An 18,941-nucleotide genomic window follows, 5' to 3' on the forward strand; every position below is an offset into this window, starting at 1 on the left:
CATCGTTCGATCCCTCTCATTGGCTGAGCTGTGGAGCGGAGGCCGGGCCCACCGCCAATTGGGCGGCGTGCGAACAGACTGTCCCTGAGAGCCAATCGCGGGCGAAAGAGGTGCGAGCCGGGCCGGCGGGCGGCTGCCTGCGGCGGTAGCTCTTTCCTGGCCATGGCCTCCGAGAAGCCGCTGCTGGCCGTGACCTGCACGGCGCCGGTCAACATCGCGGTCATCAAGTACTGTGAGTGCGCGGCCCGGGTGCCAGGCACGAGCCGTGCGGACGTCCACCCGCGGGCCGGGACGGGGTGGGGGGGCAGCGTCCACGCGGGGTGTCCCCCTCTGGGGGCAGGATGGGGGGACAGTGTCCACCTCCCCGCTCCCCGGGGGCAGGATGGGGGTGGGGGGACAGTGTCCACACGGGAGATCCACCTCCCCGGAGGTGGGATGAGGGCGGGTGGACAGTGTTCATGCGGGATGGGGGTGGGGGGCAGGGTCCACCAGGATGCCCCCCCCTCCCCCCGGGGCTGGGCTCCCACAGTCTACCCCAGGCTCTCAGTACCGCCCACCTGGGCCTGCTGTCCATTTCTATCATGTTCTCATCTGAAGAGCGCTGTCAGTGGCATCACTGCACGTGCTGCCTTTGAGAATGCCTCTGGTCACTGTGACTGTGGTGCATAGTCCAGGCGGTTGCTTGTGTCATCACTGGCTCTTTTAGTGCTGAGTCCTGTGCCCTGGTGGGGACGTCCCACACTTTGCTTAGCAGCTGCCTTCTTCCTGGGTCCAGCCTACTGTGAATAAAGCCGCTGCAAAATTTTGTTGTGGGTGCATATGTGAATGCAAGTTGTCTCCTTGGGGGACAAATGTCTGGGCATGCCGCTGCTGGCTCCTAGGGTTCCTAGGGTAGTTGTATCTTAGTTTTTTAAAGAAACTTAAACCTCCCACACTACATTCCCACCAGCAGTGCTTGTGTGACCAGCTCTTTGGCCTGTGATGTTGTCACTAGGTTTTATTTTAGCCGTTCTGATCGGTGGGGTGTCATCTGATGGTGGGTTTACTTTGCAGCCTTCTACTGGACAGGATACTGAACACCTGGTCACACGCGCTCTGTGTGTCCTCTTTGGTGAAATGCCTCTTTGGGTCTTAGGTCTGTGTTCTCATTGGGTCATGTACTTTTTTACCGTGGAGTTTTGAGACTTCGCTCTGTGTTCTAGATTCTGATCATGTGTTGGATGAGTGGTTTGCAGAGATTTTCTACCACTCAATAGCTTGTTTTTTTCATCCTCCTGGCAGGTCTTTTTTTTTTTTTTTTTTAAGATTTTATTTATTTATTTGAGAGAGACAGAGCATGCGTGAGCAGAGGCAGCCTGCAGAGGACAAGCAGATCCCCTGCTGAGTGGGGAGCTGACCCCATCAGCCATGGGGCTCCATCCCCAGAACCTGAGATCATAACCTGAGCCAAAGGCAGACACTCTACGGATGGAACTCCTAACAGGGTTTAAAATTAAGGTGAAGTCCAGTGTGTTAGTTTTTCCATTTATGGGTCATGGCTTTTGGTGTCAAGTCAAAGACTCAGTTGCCTGGCCCTACAACCTGAAGATTTTCTCCCATGTATTTTTCTAAAGGTTTTATAGTTTTACGTTTTTTTTTTTTTTTAGAATTATTTATTTATTTATTTATTTATTTATTTATTTATTTATTCATTCATTCATTCATGAGAGACACACAGAGAGAGAGAGAGAGAGAGAGGCAGAGACATAGGCAGAGGAAGAAGCAGGCTCCATGCAGGGAGCCCGACGTGGGACTCGATCCCAGGTCTCCAGGATCACACCCTGAGCCAATGGCAGGCACTAAACCGCTGAGCCACCCAGGGATCCCCGTAGTTTTACGTTTTAAATTTAAATCTCCATTTTAAATTGTGTTCTGTATAAGGGATGAGCCCCGGGTTGAGGTCTGTGTTTTGGCCTAGGGATGTCCAGTTATTCTGGCAGTATTTTCTGAGAAGGCCGTCCTTTCTTCTGAATTGCTTCCACACTTTTGTCAAGAATCAGTTGCGGGGATCCCTGGGTGGCTCAGCAGTTTAGCACCTGCCTTCGGCCCAGGATGTGATCCTTGAGACCTGGGATCGAGTCCCACGTCGGGCTACCTGCATGGAGCCTGCTTCTCCCTCTGCCTGTGTCTCTGCCTCTCTCTCTCTGTCTCTCATGAATGAATAAATAAAATCTTTTTTTTTTTTTTTTTTTTTTTTTTAAAAAGAAAGAATCAGTTGGGCATATTTGTGCAGGTCTGTTCTGGGCTGCCTTGGGTCCCCTGCCAGGCAGTAGTCCTCATTACCACCTGTAACAATCCATCATCCCAAGACCCCACACATGTGCTGCACGTTGTGCGTGCTTCATGGAGAGCTCTGCGATGTCTGACCTCCAGGAAGATTTCCTTTGTTGCTGGTATGCCAGGAGTCAGGGGGGGTCTTGAGTGTCTCCAGGGAGTAAGAGCAGAGAGCTTGGAGGTGTTTTCAGTAACCAGGGCTCCTCCTGTTTGGGAGGCAAGAACCTTGCCATCAGGGTGCTCAGGGCCTGGAAAGCACTCCAAGGTAATTTGCTGAATGAAATGAAACAGGAAAAAACAGAATCAGTGAAACAGGGGAATGGACTGGCCTCCAACTCTGCTCTGGGATTGGGAGCCTAGTGAAGTAGGGAGCAATCCAGGAGGACTTCCTGAGGGTGAGGGCACAGCACGAAGAGGACTTATGTGATGCTGTAAGGGAGCAGGCTCCAGGCGGATGGGGGAGTGGTGAGAAGGAGTGAGGGTGACTGGGGAGCACTGGTGGGCAGGAGTGAGGGCAGCAGCGTGCTGGTTGCCAGGGCTGGGAAATGGACTGGCCTGGCCTTGGGTTATCTGTTCCAGGGGGGAAGCGAGATGAGGACCTGGTTCTGCCCATCAACTCCTCTCTGAGTGTCACTTTGCACCAGGACCAGGTTAGTGTGGATCTGTACTAAATGCCAAAGTAAATACTTACCAAACATGGTTGAACTTCTGTGTGGTGATTGGTAGTGGTGACTTCCTAGCCAGAGGGTCCCGCCCCCATGTCACATGCACTCCTAAGCTCCCCAGGCTCCTTTGGAGGGTGGAGGCCTTTCATCCTGGCCCCATGCCCATGACTCCACTGTGGGCGGTGAAAGTGCTGGTGACCAGGCCTGGCACTGAGCCGGCCATGTGGGTTGGAGCCTTCCTCATTGCCCAGCCTCCGCCTCCACGGCCCTGTCATCCGGGCAGGACATCCCTGCCCCTGAGTGGGAGGCCAGGAAGAGCTGTTGTATGAAGGCCTCCCTGGGAGACGGGGACCTGACCCTGACGTGGCCTGTGTTTCTTCTCCCAGTTGAAAACCACCACCACAGCAGCCGTTAGCAAGGACTTCACTGAGGACCGGATTTGGCTGAATGGCCGGGAGGAGGATGTGGAGCAGCCCCGCCTCCAGGCCTGCCTCAGGGAGAGTAAGTGGGGCCCTGAGGGATGTGAGCACCGCTGGGGCTGGCCACGAGGCTCCTGACTCCGCTGTCCCTCCTTCACTCTGGGTTGGGTCTGAGCGCACAGAAGCGCTGCTGCCTCTCGGCCACTCTAACCTCCCGCCCCACCCCTGCCCCTTGGGTCGGGGGCTGCCTGTGAGCACAGCCGGAGCTGGGCGTGGGGCTGGGCCTGGGGTCCAGGGCTTTTCCACAGAGGAAGGTCTGCATAAAGCCTGGGGCAGAGGCTGGGTTTCAGTGGGTGAAATGCCGGGAGCAGGTCAGGGCCACTCTGCCCAGTGGCCGTCTCCCATGTTCCTGCAGTACGCCGCCTGGCCCGGAAGCGGAGGAGCACCGGTGATGAGGACCCCCTGCCTCTCAGCCTCACCTACAAGGTTCATATCGCATCTGTGAACAACTTCCCCACGGCTGCAGGCCTGGCCTCTTCGGCGGCAGGGTATGCCTGCCTAGGTGGGTGAGGGCCCCCCTGGGTGCTGTGCTTTGACCAGCGGCACTTCACACACTCGCCATCTTCAGGGAACCCACAGCCACACGTCTGAACATTAAAATGTCCCGAGAGCACTGTGTGTAGGGTCCTCTAGGTTGTATGTGACAGAAAGTCATCTCGAACTTCCTTGAGCCTAAGAGGGCCAATTTCTTGGCTTATGTACCAGAATCCTGAGATGTAGCTAGCTTCAGGTGCAGCTGGCTCCAGGTGCTCCGACAGGCCCATTGACACCTGTCTACCTCCCTCCGAAGCCCTGCTCTGCTTCCTCTGGCTGGCTCAGTGTCCAGTAGGCCCTCCTGACCTGGGTAGGCAGTGGGCTCACAGTCTGTGCCTTGGCAGAAACCCCAGCGGTAATGCATCCTTGCTCAGCCACCTTGTGTGCCCATGCTTAAGCTACCCTTGATGACTGACAAGTACAGGGGACCCCCAGTGTTGGGTCCCCAGCTCCGTATCCTGTATCAGACCTTGGCCCTAGCCAGCCCTGCTCCCTCACACCCCTCTTGGCCAGCTGCCACGCTTACGCACACTCATCAGGCCTCTCTGCCCTGATCTCTGCTCCACATGGCTTTTCAAAGTCTTCATCCCCATCTCACCCATCTGAGCCCCTGCGCCCTTCCCCTTGTGCCTGCAGCATATACCCTGGCCCAGGTCTATGGGGTTGACAGTGACCTCTCAGAAGTGGCTCGCCGGGGCTCAGGAAGCGCCTGCCGGAGCTTGTACGGTGGTTTCGTGGAGTGGCAGATGGGGGAGCGGGCCGATGGGAAAGACAGCATCGCCCGGCAGGTGGCCCCCGAGTCACACTGGCCTGAACTCCGAGTCCTCATACTTGTGGTGAGTGAGGCTGGGAGGGGCAGCTCATCCTGGTCTGGGGGCTCCCTGCGTGATGGACATGCCTGGCCCAGCATTGAGTGGCTCCCCACCCTGCAGTGAGGAAGCTGCTGTTCCTAGGACTGCCCTGTCCACAGCCCAGGGGAGAGATGGGACGGGATGCACGTTTCAGGCTGGGGCCTACAGGGCAGGGTCCAGGCCATTTCTCTTCGTGCAGGTGAGCGCAGAGAAGAAGCTGATGGGCAGCACGGCAGGCATGCAGACTAGTGTGGAGACCAGCCCCTTGCTCAGGGTAAGGCTGGTGCTAGGACGGGTGAGCGGCTGCCCAGGGCATGTTCTTTAAAGCCAAGCTGGTCTGCTCTGCTCAGCCCCCCGGTGGGGCTGCTGGCCGCCCTGCACATCTTGGGCTCTGAACAGGGTAGCAGCCAGCACCTCACCAAAACATGCCTTGTAGTTCCGGGCTGAGTCGGTGGTGCCAGCGCGCATGGCAGAGATGACCCGCTGTATCCAAGAGCGGGACTTCCAGGGTTTTGGCCAGCTAACCATGAAGGACAGCAACCAGTTCCATGCCACCTGCCTAGACACCTTCCCGCCCATCTCCTACCTGAGTGACACCTCCAGGCGCATCGTCCACCTGGTGCACCGCTTCAACACCCATCACGGGCAGACCAAGGCAAGGCAGTGGGGGCGGGTGGAAGCTGATGCTGCTCTTGCCGGCTCCCTGAGCTTGCGGGGTGTCCCTTAGAGCTGCAGTGAAGCCAGGCTGGGTCCAGCACAAGCCTGCCCATGACAAGACTTCTCAGCATATGCTTTACCATGCGGCCTGCTGAGGGAGCATAGACTGTGTCTGAAGACACGGTCCCAAGTCAGTGGGCAAGGGTGCCGTGCTGCACCCCAGCCGTGCACAGTCCCGGGTCTCTGGGTCTCTGTGGCAGATGAGAGGTGGCGCCAAGCCACCCACTCCAGAGACTCACACTGACCACAGTGTGGGTTCCAGGTGGCATACACGTTTGACGCAGGCCCCAATGCCGTGGTCTTTACCCTGGAGGACACTGTGCCTGAGTTTGTGGCTGCTGTTCAGCACTGCTTCCCTCCTGAGTCAAACGGAGACAAGTGAGTTGGGGGTTGCCCACATTTGGGAGGGGTGGAGGGAGGAGCAGGTTTCCTGCTGAGATCCAGGACTATGGCAGCTGAGGCCGTGGTGCTGAGTGGGGGGCGTCCCATGGCAGGTTCTAGTCTCTACAGGGGCCACGGTGTGTCACCATGTGTGCCTTCCTGTGACCACCATGTGTCACAGCCCTGTGGCCATACATGCAGGTACATGCTGGGAGCAGTGCCTGTGGCCTCATAGTAACGCCTGCGCCTTTGGACTTGTCCCTTTGAGTGGTTTCAGTGCAGGGACACTTTCCAGCTAGGGGTGCAAGGGAGGATGTGGGTGCGGTGTGTGTCACCATAGTTGGGGCAATACCGGCTTCTAGTGGGTGGGGTGAGAGACTGACTTCCTCACCATGTGGACAGGCCTCATGACCAAGGACGCCCCCGAGGCATCTGGTGTCCTTGTGGGCGACTCTGAACCCATTGCTCCTGTCACCTCATGGGTGGTTTGTGGGTTTTTGTGTTCCAGGGAACACGTCCCTGGACTTGCACTTGGATTGAGGTGTTTGTTGTCTTTTTTTTTTTTTTTTTTAAGATTTTATTTATTTGGGAGAGTGAGAGTGCATACACATGTCCTCATGTATGGGGGGAGGGCAGAGGGAGAGGGAGAAGCAGACTCTCTGTGGAGCTTGGAGCCTGACGGGGCTCTGTCCCAGGACCCCAGGATCATGACCTGAGCCGAAACCAAGATTTGGCTGCTCAGGCGCCCATGAGGTGTTTCCTTCTTAAGCTTTGCTCCCCCCAGGCCAAGTGGGAGCCGTGGGTGAGGCCTTCCCCTTCTGGTGTCCCCAGCCAGGCTCTCGCTCACTCATCCTCGAGCCTGGCTTTGTGTGTGAGATAAATACACACCGCCAACCATTTACCATTTCAACAACTTCAGGCGCACAACCAGTGGCTTTACCCGCTCTGTTGTGCAAGTAGCACTGCCATCTGGTTCCGGGGATTATGCATTTCCCCAAAAGACACCTGCCTCCTGACCCCCCAGCCATAGCCTCCCTGCCCCCGCAGCCGCCAGTCTGCTTCCTCTCTCGCATCTGGTGTCTGCATACCTCTCATCTGTGGCCTTGGCACCTTCCTGCCTGACTTTCCTCAGGTTTCTGAAGGGGCTGCCTGTGAGACCCACCCCACTCTCAGACGAGTTTAAAGCTGCGCTCAATGTGGATCCCATCCCGGGCAGCATCAAGTACATCATTGCCACCCAGGTGAGGCCTGGCAGCCAGCTCGCCCTGGCCCTGCAGCCTGGCTGGCCACAGGGGGGTGCGTCCAGCCTTGTGGGCTCAGACCCAGCATGCTCGCAGCTGGGGAGCCAACTTGCTGAGAGTACGAGCAGAAGAAGCAGTGACACTACTTTTTTGGTTTTTAGAATGTTACAGAATGGCTTGTCCCATTCGTTCACTTAACCTCCAAGTGGAGGTTTAAGGACCCCCAGTGTTGTGGGGTGCTGTTCCCCATGTAGAGGGGGAGACTTAGAGGGACATATGGTACTGGGGATCCTGGGAACCCTCAGGACTCACCCCACTGGAGCAGGTCAGAACCCTTGCTTGAATGCCTGAGCCAGCATTTCACTGAGATCTGATTCTCATTCCCACCACCTGAGTGCCCAGGCGGTCTGCCTTCCATCTGGGATGTGCTGTCCACCCCAGGTCTGGGTGATGGAAGCCAAGTGACAGGGTGCCCATTGTGGGTCAGGGTGTTGGGGTGTCACCACGGGTTGTGAGCTTCTGAGCTGCACTTACCTGCCTCTCCCATTACTCTGACCCGACAGGTAGGACCTGGGCCTCAAATCCTGGATGACCCTCATGCTCACCTCCTGGGCCCGGATGGTCTGCCGAAGCCAGCTGCTTGACCACCTTCCTCCAGGGGAGCCCCAGCTGCTGCCGGGAGAAGGGCACTTCGCTGGGACTGGGGAGCTGGGTGTGGCGCTGGCTGGTCCATGCTTATTGGGGCTTGAGGGATAGGCACTGGGCGCCAGGCCAGGCCATGTGCTGTGGCCAAGCTGGGTCACTGGAGTGACCATTGGCACCACCCAGGCCATCAGGGGTATGCCACCCCACCAAGTGCCTCACCTCGCTGCAGCTTGCACCTGGTGCTTTGCGAAGAAGAGAGCCGATGTGAGGGCCAGGGACATGACACTGGGCTCTGAGCTGGACCGTGTGGAGCTGCCAGGTCCCCCTTCGAAGGGCTTTCTGGACTCACCCTCTGAGGTCCTGCCCACTGCCCCAAACAGCAACTCTGCAGGAGATGACTGGGAGTTAGCATCCATCCTCAGAGCTGGAGGACAGGTCACCTCTGCAGACCTCGGGGACCCTCCACAAAAGCTTCAAGCCTGAGATATCCCCTCATGGCTCCTCTGTCAGACTCAGGCCAACGTTTGTTTATAAAGAGAACACTGGTGTGTGTCCAGTGGGAGGTGGGTGCATTACACAGGAGCCCTGTGGGCTGCAGGGAATAAAGCCAACGTCACTGATGGAGCAGGTGTGATTTTCCTGGTTCCTGCACCAGTGCTCTGGGGTCCCTGTGCTGAGAGGCTGGGAGGGTCTGGGCAGAGCACCTGAAAAAGTTGTCAACTAGCTGTGACCCACATTTGGTGACTGACACAGTCACTAAAGCTCTGATGGGTGTGAGGATGTGGTTTGGGTCTGGCTTAGGTCCCTGTCCACCAAAGAAGGTGGGAATTGGGTTTGTTGGCAGGAGTGTGGGTTATAGATGTGATTCCTCATAGCCCAGAAGTTTCTGGACTGTGAAACCTCAGGAGTGCCACCCCTCTCTATTTCTGAACCGGCAGGGCAGGCCAGGCATCCAGGAGGAGATGGACACAGGGGTAACTGTCTGCCCCTCCTCCACCAGGGTCAGGGGCTGGGGCCCTGGCTACTGCTGCTGAAGCACCTGACAGCTATGACCCTCATTGGGGGTAGGGGGAAGGACAAAGGGATGCACTCCTACATTCTGGATTTTCCCAGAAGTTTGGCACATCCTGTCCTTCGGAGTTGGTCTGGTGAGCAGAGGGTTGCTGCAGTGTGACCTGGGCCACACCTGCTCCAGTCCAGGGCCAGATGGGGCAGTGGAGGCTTGGCCTGCCAGTGTCCAAGGATGCCTTGGTTAACTGTGGGACATCCATTGCGTGGCCGCAGTGAAGGTTCTGGGCCTTTAAACCTGGGACCAGCCTGCCCATGCCTCCTTTGGGAGAAGTCCCTGTTCCCTGCTGTAGGCTGCAAGCTCTGAGCAGAACCCACACGTTTTGGGGTGCCTCCAGGTCACAGCGTGCTCGCCCTGTAGCCCAGCCCGCCGGCAACGGCTCTGATCTTGGGCAGCCCAGGTGATGCTTGGGGAGCGAAGCTGGCAGGTCAGGTGCCTGGCACACAGCCAGGGAGAAACTCGGTGGCCTCCGCCGCGGGTGCCCCGAGGGAGCTGGGAGGAGCCGGGAGGAGCGGGGAGGAGCCGGGAGGAGCGGGGAGGAGCCGGGAGGAGCCGGGAGGAGGAAGTGAGCTGGGGCGGGGGTCGGGGCGCTGGGCCTGCAGGGGACCCCGCCGGGGAGGGGAGGGAGGCCCGGGGTGGACAGGGCCCCAGGGCTGGGTCCCGGCTCTCGGGGGAGCCTCACCTGCCCGGCGGGGCGGGGCGGGGCGCTGGGGGCGGGGGGCGGGGCGCTGGGGGCGGGCGGCGGGGCGGGGCGGGGCGCTGGGGGCGGGGCGCTGGGGGCGGGCGGCGGGAGCGCGGGCGCAGTGTCGCAGGAGCCCGCCGAGCTGCGGTCGTCGCCGCCATGGGGCAGATCGAGTGGGCCATGTGGGCCAACGAGCAGGCGCTGGCGTCCGGCCTGAGTGAGTGCGCGCGGGGGCTCGGGCCGCGGGCCGCGGGGCGCGGGCTGGGAAGCGGGACCTGCCACTGCGGGCCGGGGCGGCCGGCGGGGGTCGGCGGGCTGCAGCCTGCCGGGCAGCGGGGGCGCTCGGCCTGCGGAGGGGCTTCGGAGCCCCTTCCCCCGCCCACGCCCCAGCCGTCCCCTCGACGGCCCATGACCCCCGCCCCGCCGCCGGACCGCCGCACCGAGAGAGGAAGTTGCAGCCAGGAGAAGAGGCGTTTCCTCCTTGGTGGTTTCCGGGGAGTCCCTGCCCCCCAGGGTTGGGTAAACCCGGCAAGGGGGCGCCCTGGTGGCCCTGCTGCCCTGGAGTGGGGGGCCGGGGCTCCCTCTCTTCCTGGGTGGCAGGGGCTCTCCGTCGGGGCCCAGGCCCCCCGTTCCACAGAATGGCATCTGGGATTTCATAAGGTGGCTAGAGACCCCCTAGAGCGAGCCTGGTCAGCTCAGAGCCCCCAGCCACCCTGCCACCTGTGCTCAGGAGCTCTGCTTACGGAGCATGGGGTCTGCACCCGAGCTCTGTGCTCACAAGCAGGAACTTCTCCGGACTGAGTGGGGTAGAGCTGAGTCCACACCAGGGCCTGAGGCAAGAGGGGCCGGAGGCTCTGCCTCCTGACCAGGGACCTCCCACTCCCAGGAAGGGCCTATGAATGTGCTGAGGAGGGGGGCTCTCAGCCCAGCACCATTCCCCTGGGACCCTCCTCCCCCAGGCCTCCCTCCACCTGGGGAGGGAACTTGGGGAGGGAAGGCGGAGAGGTAGATGAAGTCTCCCCGGCCCTGCGCTGCGGGATCACATTTTAGAGTACAGGATCTAGCAGTGTGTTGTGTATCCAGGCAGGTCACCCCCTGCACTGGGCATCTCGAGTGGCAGAGAGCTCAGTGGGTGGGTCACGTGGTGCTCCCCTCTGTCCCCAGGCTGTCCACTCCAGGCTCTATTCGTAGAAGGCCCACTGTGTGCAGGCTGGCCGTCCTGGCCTGGGCTCCTGCTTGCGGTGCTGTGGCACCCAGGCTGCCCTCACGGCCGCTGTGCGTACGGTGCATTTGGGGTCTGGGCTCAGCCTTCTCCATCATCAAATAAGACAGTTTGTCAGAAGGTCCCCCAGGGCCCTGCTCTGCTTCCTCCCTTGCTGACTTTTCTTCTGGGTGTAAACTGCAGCCTCCAGGGGATGGCTCAGGCCTGATGAGAGCCTAGCCGCAGTCATGCTCCACAGGTTTTCCTATTGTGGGAAACCCCCTATGACCAGATTGTGTCACCTGCTACTGAAAGCCTTCCCATGGCTTTGCGGGACGCATAACCAAAGCCCGACCGATTTTGGCCTCTCCTGCACCCGATCCTCCAGCCCCCTGCCTTCTCTGGGCCTCGTCCACAGGGTTCGTTTTTGTCCCTGTTCCCCTGAGCAGGCCGCAGGGCCTTTGCTGAGGAGACATCTATCTGAAGCATCTGTGGCTGGCTGGCTTCTCCATTCATTTCTCGGCTCAAAAAGCCGCCTGCTTGGAGGAGTCTTTCTAGAGCATCAGGCGGAGCATAGCCCCGGACATTGCACCACATTCCCCAGTTTCAATGTTGATTTTTGTTCCCCCTGATGAGACCAGGAGCCCCCCAGGAGCGGGGGCCTCATCGTGTTCCTGCTGTGTCCTAGTAGGGCTCTGTCAGCGTTTGGTGGGTGGCAGACAGTCCTGCCTTCCTGGTGAGTTAGTGGGGTTTTCTTCTGCCCACCCCCCCGCCCCCACCCCCCTGCTGACCCCAGGCAGCAGAACTGCTGCTCAGGACAGGAAATCAGGCGCTCAAACACAAGGGTGTTGGCTGGATGCAGAATGCCGCCCTTCCCTCTTCCAGCCCACCCGGACCCTGACGGCCAACAAAATAAGTTAATATGTAGCAGAGCTCAGCACCAGGGATAGGAAATCTGCTGGCAGGAAAAGCAGAGTGAGACTTCAAGGAGATGTGTCTGGGTCAAAGGAAGGGGCGCCCAGGGCCTCGAGCTCTTACCTGGTGGGATGTGGGGGCCTAGTGTGGAAACAAGGGAGTTTGGCCTGCGTGGCTGGCCCACACCGGGGAGGGCCTCCTGCATGGGAAACAGTAGGAAGCAGGTCCCCCCACCCCGAGGACACTTGCCACCTGCAGCCAGGCCTGGACTTGAAGTCACGGACAAGACAAACCCTTGTGGAAACTCAGGCCTGTGCTGCATGTGGGGAAGGGCCAACTGTCTCCTACCCTGTGCCAGACCGAGAGAGGCCTGTGAGCTGGGCCCAGGCTGGAGAAACCCCGAAGCCCCCCCAGCAGAGGCAAACATGAACATTGTCTGCAAGGCTGCCGCAGGAAACCAGACTCCACCAGCTGCCAGCTCGTGCCCCCACCCACCCCCACCCCCCGGGGAGGGCCCTCTCACACCGCCACAGAGCCAGAGCTGCCCAGCCTCTTCAAGACCTGAGAATGTGAGCATGCCTTGATGCCTACGAGTGTCCCAAACTGCTCGGGGAGGGGGGGAGGAGCAGAGTTTTATAGCAAAAACAGGACAGCGCAAGATGTGAACTAACACAGAACGTCAAAGAAAAAAGTCATCAAAGGTTAATGAATTGAATGCTCTGTAAAGATGAGAGGATTTGTGGAATGGAAGGTGGGGCTCAGGGAACCTCACAGCACACAGCCCAGAGACAGAGAGGGGGTCATTAAAGAGCAGTTGAGGGGCACCTGGGGGGCTCCGTTGGTGAGGTGTCTGCCTTCGGCTCAGGTCGTGATGCCGGGGTCCTGGGATGGAGTCCCACGTCAGGCTCCCTGCTCATCGGAGAGCCTGCTTCTCCATCTGCTCCTTCCCCTGCTCATTCTCTCTCTCAAATAAATAAAATCTTAGAGAGACGGCAGCCCGAGTGGCTTAGCGGTTTGGTGTCGCCTTTGGCCCAGGGCGTGATCCTGGAGACCCGGGATCGAGTCCCACATCGGGCTCCCGGTGCATGGAGCCTGCTTCTCCCTCTGCCTGTTTCTCTGCCTCTCTCTGTTTGTCTATCTCTCTCTCTGTCTCTTATGAATAAATTAATTTAAAAAGCTTTAAAAACAATCTTAGAGACGGGCAGCCCTGGTGGCTCAGCGGTTTGGTGCTGCCTTCAGCCCAGGGCGTGATCCTGGAGACCTGGGATCAAGTCTCACGTCGGGCTCCCTGCATGGAGCCTGCTTCTTCCTCTGCCTGTTTCTCTGCATCTCTCATGAATAAATAAATAAAATCTTTAAAAAAAAATCTTAGAGAAACTGAAGCTGAGCTGTATGCAAGGGTGCAGGGTGGGGGGAGAGACCCACCCCATGGGCAGCAGTAGGTGCAGAGGTGAGAATCAGGGCTCTGTAGGCAGAATGCTGGGAGACAATACAAAAGGGTCATGGGTAGGCAGCCCCGGTGGCGCAGCGGTTTGGCGCCGCCTGCAGCCTGGGGTGTGATCCTGGAGACCCGGGATCGAGTCCCACATCGGGCTCCCTGCGTGGAGCCTGTTTCTCCCTCTGCCTGTGTCTCTGCCTCTCTCTCTCTCTGTGTCTGTGAATAAATAAATAAAATCTTTAAGAAAAAAAAAAAAGGGTCAGGGGTAAGCATTTTCCAGAAATGGAGAAATCTCAGATTGAAAGAAAGCAGAGCCCATTGCAGAATAAAGGAAAACCAATCCCTTTTTGGACACATGGTAATGAAATTACAGACCATTAAAGGAAATCTTAAAATTTACCAGAGGGAAAAAGTGGTTTCGTAGCAGCCTGACTGCAGACTTCTCAGGAGCCGCTGCTGGGAGCCGAGGGAAGAGAATTTTAGGTGCCGAGAAAAAGGACGGATTCAGGACCCGGGGGGGACCTCAAAGGATGCTTGTTAGCAGGGGTGGGTGTGGGTGTGGGTGTGGGTGGGTGCTGAGTCCCGCAGACAGGACAGGCTGCGAGGAGGTGGAGGGGCTTTGAAAATGAGCACCGATGGTAAATAATTAATCATGGTGAGGTCAAGTCTACACATGATCCAGGAAGAGAAGCTTTAGATTTTTTTTTTTTAAGATTTTATTCATGCGAGACACAGAGAAAGATCAACATGTCCTGATTGTACCTCGAGTGATCGCTGTTCGTTCTGGGGATGCTCGCACAGCAGGGCGTGGACTTAGACCGCCTGAGCGGTGGACTTTAACATGGCTAAAACAGAACATTTTATGTTATGTATATTTTACCGCAATAAATTATAAAAAAAAAAAAAAAGATAATTTCTGGGGAGAAAAGATGCAGAGGTATGCCGCCTCCAGCAGCCAGCAGGAGGCAGGACCACGTGGGCTGGAGTGGCCCACAGCAGCCCCGGGAAGGGCATAGGGATATCGGTGTCTGTCGGCTGGAGGCCAGGTGACCAGTGGGACATAGGAGCGCTGTGCAGCTGGGAGCCTCGCCCATCCACAGGAGCACACACAAAGGGACAGTGTCATCTTGAGATGCAGAAAGCAAGCACTCGAAACGGCCAGGGGTCGCAGAGCCCTGCAGAGTGGACGGCTGCGGTGAAGACCAGCCCCAGCGGCCCTCCTGGGGCTCTAAGGCTGGGTGTCCCCCAGCTGCTGCTGGGACCCAGACCTGGCTCCCCCCACGCACTGCTCTTTTCACCCCTTCCCCAACTTGCCTGTCACTTTCTAGGGGTTTCTCCTTCTGTGTCCCCTGCACAGATAAACATGTTGTCCCATGTGGTGGATGATGGCCTGGCCAAGGGAGGGGAGCCCACGGAGAGTGGCCAGAGCACCCTACAGCCCCCAGCCCTGCACCTGCGATGGGGGCACATTCCTCCTGCTAACCTGCTTCTCCTCTGCCCACAGTCCTCATCATGGGAGGCATCGTGGCCACCGCCGGCCAGTTCACCAAGTGGTACTTCGGCGCCTACTCCATGTATCCTGCCACCGCAGAGTCCAGGCTAGGGTCGGGGGCAGGACTTCTGGGCACAGGGTGGGGCTGCTGCTGTCCCTGGGGGCATAGCACTAAACAGTTTGCAGAGTGCTACCCCCATTTGTGGGCCCTTGAGACACTCCACAGCGCTGGGGAGGGCAGGATGGGGCTCGGTCACACAGTGGGACTGAGCAGGGCAGCAGCCTGCCCGAGGCCGGGCGTGGGTCCGCAGCAGGCCCATGAAGACTGGCCTGGGGAGAGGTGTCAGAAGCCCTGAGGCCTTGGGGATTCCTGGGATCCCCTCCAGGCCCCCTCTATCAGCCGTCCCCCAGGGTTGGCCTGGGATCCATCGGAACAGGCTCAGCCCCTCTGGCCCAGCTGTGACAGGCCCACCGAGGCAGGCGTGGGGGGGGATGGAGGGCTCATGCGGGCAGCACAGTGGCAGACTCTGCTGAGTGACCTCTGGGAAGCAACCTAACCCTCTGTCTTCTCATCCGCAAAGGGGGCTCACTGAGACCCCCGGGCTGTGTGGCGGCTCCTTAACGGCACCTGCAGCGGAGCAGGCGTGTTTGTGTGCCTGCTGGAGTATCCGCGCGGGAAGAGGAGGAAGGGATCCACCATGGAGAGATGGTGAGCCCCCAGCCCTGCTCCGGGCCACCCCACGGGAGCACCCTCCTTCCAGGGCCTGCCCAGCCACCGTGGCCCCCCACTCAGTCCTAAGGAGTGAGAAGCCAAGGTGCTCTAGGGAGGAGGGTGCTGTGTGGGATACAGTGTCTTCCCTCCCCTCTGCCTAGTGGACAGAAGTACATGACCAAAGTGGTGAAGGTGTTCGGGCCTCTCTCCAGGAACTACTACATCCGGGCCTTCCTGCACCTTGGGTGAGTCCCCTGTTCCCCAGAGACCAAGATGGCCCTGGTATAAACCCTCCCCATCATCTGGATCAAGTCAGGCCCGTCCCCGCCCAGATATGCTTCCAAACAGAAGCCCAGATCCTGGGGTCCTGAGACCTGCTCTGTCACCTGCTGCTCCCTGATGGCTCACTGCAACCCTAGAAGCTTAAATCAGGAATAGACCGGGCTCTCCCGGGCGGCTCTGCTCACTGCCTTGTGTGTGGATCTGCTGGTCACTGGCAGGGAGGCCACAACACTCACAGGCCTCTGTGGCTATTTGGGCTTCCCCCTGGTGTGGTGGGTGGGGCCCAGGTGCCAGCATCCCAAGAACAGCCTAAAGGGCCCAAGCTTAGAAGCCTAACCTTTGGCGGGTCTGGGCATCTCCTCCAGCCAGGGTCCTGGGGACCGCACACTAGTCTGCCTTGTCCCGAGATCCTGCAGCCTTTGATCCTGCAAACCCCCTGACCGCCCTGCCACCCCTCCCCAGGCTCTCAGTACCTGCTGGATTCCTGCTGGCCACCATCCTGGGGACAGCCTGCCTGGCCATCGCGAGCAGCATCTATCTGCTGGTAAGTGGTATCCTCTGTGGCCAGCGCTGCGGGCAGAGCCAAAGCCGGCAGCCGGTGTCCTTGCTCACGCCGTATCAGAGCCAGTGATGCTGTAGCCACTATCTCCACGTATGTAAAGTGTGGCAGCTCCCTTATCGGTGCCTCATCCCTGCAAGGGAGTGCTGAGGTCCCCACTCTACAGACCAAGAGATACAAAGTCAGGGAAGTGACCTGGCTGGACTAGGGTCACCCAGCTAGCCAAGGCCCAACTGGATTGGGACCCACTCATCATATTTGTCTCATCTAAGCCATCCTTCCTGACTTGGGTGCTGTCAGGGGCACTTCCTAGGGAGCTTGTAAACAGCACAGATGCCACCTAGAGGTTTCCCAAGGCTGCCCTGTTGGGTTTGCCTGGAGTTGGGACATAGCAAAGACCCCGTTGGAAGGACACCCCTAACCCAATCTTTACAGGAGGGCTGGCAGATACTGGGGAGGACGGCCTGGGTAGAAGCTCTGTGGGGCATGGGCCTTGCGCCCCATGCTTGCCGTCCTCCTGCGCTGCACATTCATCCTTTGCACATATTGTGAGGGAACGGGTGGTGTGTTGTCTGTGCTCTAAGCCGTCCTGCACCTTAGTGACCTGCCCGCCGGCCCCTCGGTGCTCCCCCAACGGGAGCCCACCCTGTTGCTGCTCTGTGTGTTTGGCTGCTTCCTGCGGCTGGTCACAGGGCGCAGGGAGACCATCGCCCACATCCAGCCCCGGCACCCTCCCTGCATCAGGGGCACCCTACCTGGCTGCCGCGTGCTGCCCACCTAGGCTGGCAGGGCTGCTGGTTCCCACTGGCTGCCCGCTGCTGCATCCAGTCCCTACCCGTTTGTCCAGGGGGCCTTTGTCTTTACATTACTGACTTGCGGGAACCTCATGTACGTTTTAGTTGTGAATATTCTGTGAGTGAAGGTCAGACCCCGAATACTTTCTCTGCCTCTGTTAAGGGCCTGTGAGCTTGGTGTGAGATCCTCCCCTGGGCAGAGAATGCGAGCGGATCTGTTAGCGTTCTGGTTTGTGCCATGTCTCTGTGCACTCTCGGGTCTGCTGCATGGTCCTTTTTTCAGGGCAGGTGTCCTAGTTTTCAGGTGAGAAGGCAGGACTGCAGATGTTCATTTCATTCTTCTGCTTCATGAGTGACATGATGTCACACTTTTTCTATGTGTCAAGGACCGTGGGATACAAATAAAAGAGCACACGTTCCCCCGCCCTCCTGGCTGTCCCCGTCCCCTCTCCCCCCCACTCCCCCGCTGCAGGTGCCTGGCCAGCCAGACTGTGCGTGTTGGATTCCCAGGCCTGGCCTCTTGCCCTAGACCCTGTGGGGAGGCCTGAGCACCTGGAGTGGGCTCCAGGTTGCCCACCCCCATGTGGGGTCCCTGCTGGAAAGTGAATCAGCTGAACTCTGAGGTCCTGGCTGTCACTCCGGACATAGTGGGCTCAGACATGGGTCCCACCCTGTTCCTGGCGGCTGAGTTGGGGGAGCACTATCCACCCAGCTCTGACCCAGCTCCTTCAAATCGTGCAGGCGGCTTACCACGGAGAGCAGTGGATCCCCATCGAGCCCCAGCCCAAGGAGCGTCCGCAGGTGGGTGGCACCATCAAGCAGCCGCCCAGCAACCCCCCACCGCGGCCGCCAGCCGAGGCCCGGAAGAAGCCCAGTGAAGAGGAGGAGGCGGCAGGTGCTGTGGGGGTTTCCGGTGGCCCCCAGGAAAACCCAGTCCCGGTGATTGATGAGGTTGTATGAGTAGCATCTCTACCTGTTCCTCATGGAGCCCGCAAAATAAACCAAAGAGAGCAGACTCCCTGAGTCCCCGTGTGCATCCCACTCCCAAGCCAGGCATCTCCTTCAGCACTTCTCAGCCTGTCTGCCCCCCGCTCCCCCTCTGCTGCTCCCCCCCTGCCCCCCACTGCCCGGCCCAACAGGCCTTGGCCAAAGCCGCCAGGCTCCCACAGCCCAGGACAGATGCCACCCATGCCACACCAGCCACTGCAGCCACAGGGATGGCCCTGCCCAGTCTGGGCCCTGCTTGGGCTGCTGCCTCTGCCTAGAAGACTGGTCCCCATCCTGGTGGCCTCTGGACCCCCTTGCCCTCTCCTCTCCGTCCCCAGCCTTCCTTCCGGTGGTTCTGTGGTATCTGTCACCTGCGGGGCTCTACTTTCGGACCAGCCGCATGATGGAAACTCAGTAACATGCTGACCAAAGCATCCTTCAGACCCCAGACAAAGGTCACTCGTCCCCACTTCCTGGGTGTTTGCTTGCACACAGTAAGCCTTAATCAGGGGTGAGCGAACATGGCTGGTCAGGCAGGGAGGTGCTGAAAGCTGCCTTTAGGTGGGCTGGGGAAACAATCTGCGAAGGGGGTTGGAGCCCAGCTGGAGCTGCCCAGGCCCACTGTGTGGTTGCTGAGGCCACACACACGTGCCCACTTGGGCTCCGATCCATGACGCTCTGCAGACTGGGATGCCTGGCCCAGGGGCTGCCCCTGGTGTGCCAGGTCACTGGTGGCAGCAGAAGCCCCAGGTGGCCTGGCCTTCACATCTGCCTGGGTCTGTGGTGGGGCTGCGGGAAATTCAGATGCTTGGAGGGGATGGTGGGCTGCACAGGCGTGTCACTCCAGAGCCGACCCCCCCCTGGGGCTTTACCTCAGAGACCGCCCGTGGGGCAGAGGTGGGTGCCCTTGGTGAAGGAGGGCCTGCCAGCATCGCGGCCAGACTGTGAGCCCAGCCCCTCCCCAGGCACCGGGGCCAGCGGGCA

At 59.2% G+C, this 18,941-nt stretch overlaps 2 protein-coding genes across 3 annotated transcripts; both read left to right on the forward strand.

Moving 5' to 3' along the window:
• The first annotated feature begins 73 nt into the window (after positions 1-73).
• MVD (mevalonate diphosphate decarboxylase) lies at positions 74-8,450 on the forward strand. Of its 2 annotated transcripts, XM_049110598.1 has the most exons (12): positions 114-232; positions 1,054-1,497; positions 2,273-2,432; positions 2,893-2,963; positions 3,365-3,479; positions 3,813-3,959; positions 4,628-4,827; positions 5,042-5,116; positions 5,279-5,497; positions 5,822-5,937; positions 7,073-7,181; positions 7,745-8,450. In XM_049110598.1, the coding sequence occupies exons 2-12, from the start codon at positions 1,468-1,470 to the stop codon at positions 7,823-7,825; spliced, it is 1,323 nt and encodes a 440-aa protein (XP_048966555.1). In that variant the 5' UTR covers positions 114-232; positions 1,054-1,467; the 3' UTR covers positions 7,826-8,450. The 2 variants fall into 2 exon arrangements, with proteins under 2 accessions (XP_025282870.1, XP_048966555.1); XM_025427085.3 differs by lacking the exons at positions 1,054-1,497; positions 2,273-2,432 and having other exon boundaries at positions 74-232.
• A 1,204-nt stretch (positions 8,451-9,654) lies between these two features.
• Positions 9,655-17,985, forward strand: LOC112646812 (cytochrome b-245 light chain). The gene is made up of 6 exons (XM_025427084.3): positions 9,655-9,794; positions 14,636-14,705; positions 15,258-15,332; positions 15,497-15,580; positions 16,080-16,161; positions 17,712-17,985. The coding sequence occupies exons 1-6, from the start codon at positions 9,737-9,739 to the stop codon at positions 17,928-17,930; spliced, it is 588 nt and encodes a 195-aa protein (XP_025282869.1). The 5' UTR covers positions 9,655-9,736; the 3' UTR covers positions 17,931-17,985.
• The last annotated feature ends 956 nt before the right edge of the window (positions 17,986-18,941 follow it).

The sequence above is a fragment of the Canis lupus genome, chromosome 5 (genome assembly GCF_003254725.2).
Source record: "Canis lupus dingo isolate Sandy chromosome 5, ASM325472v2, whole genome shotgun sequence".
NCBI classification, from domain to species: Eukaryota; Metazoa; Chordata; class Mammalia; order Carnivora; family Canidae; genus Canis; species Canis lupus.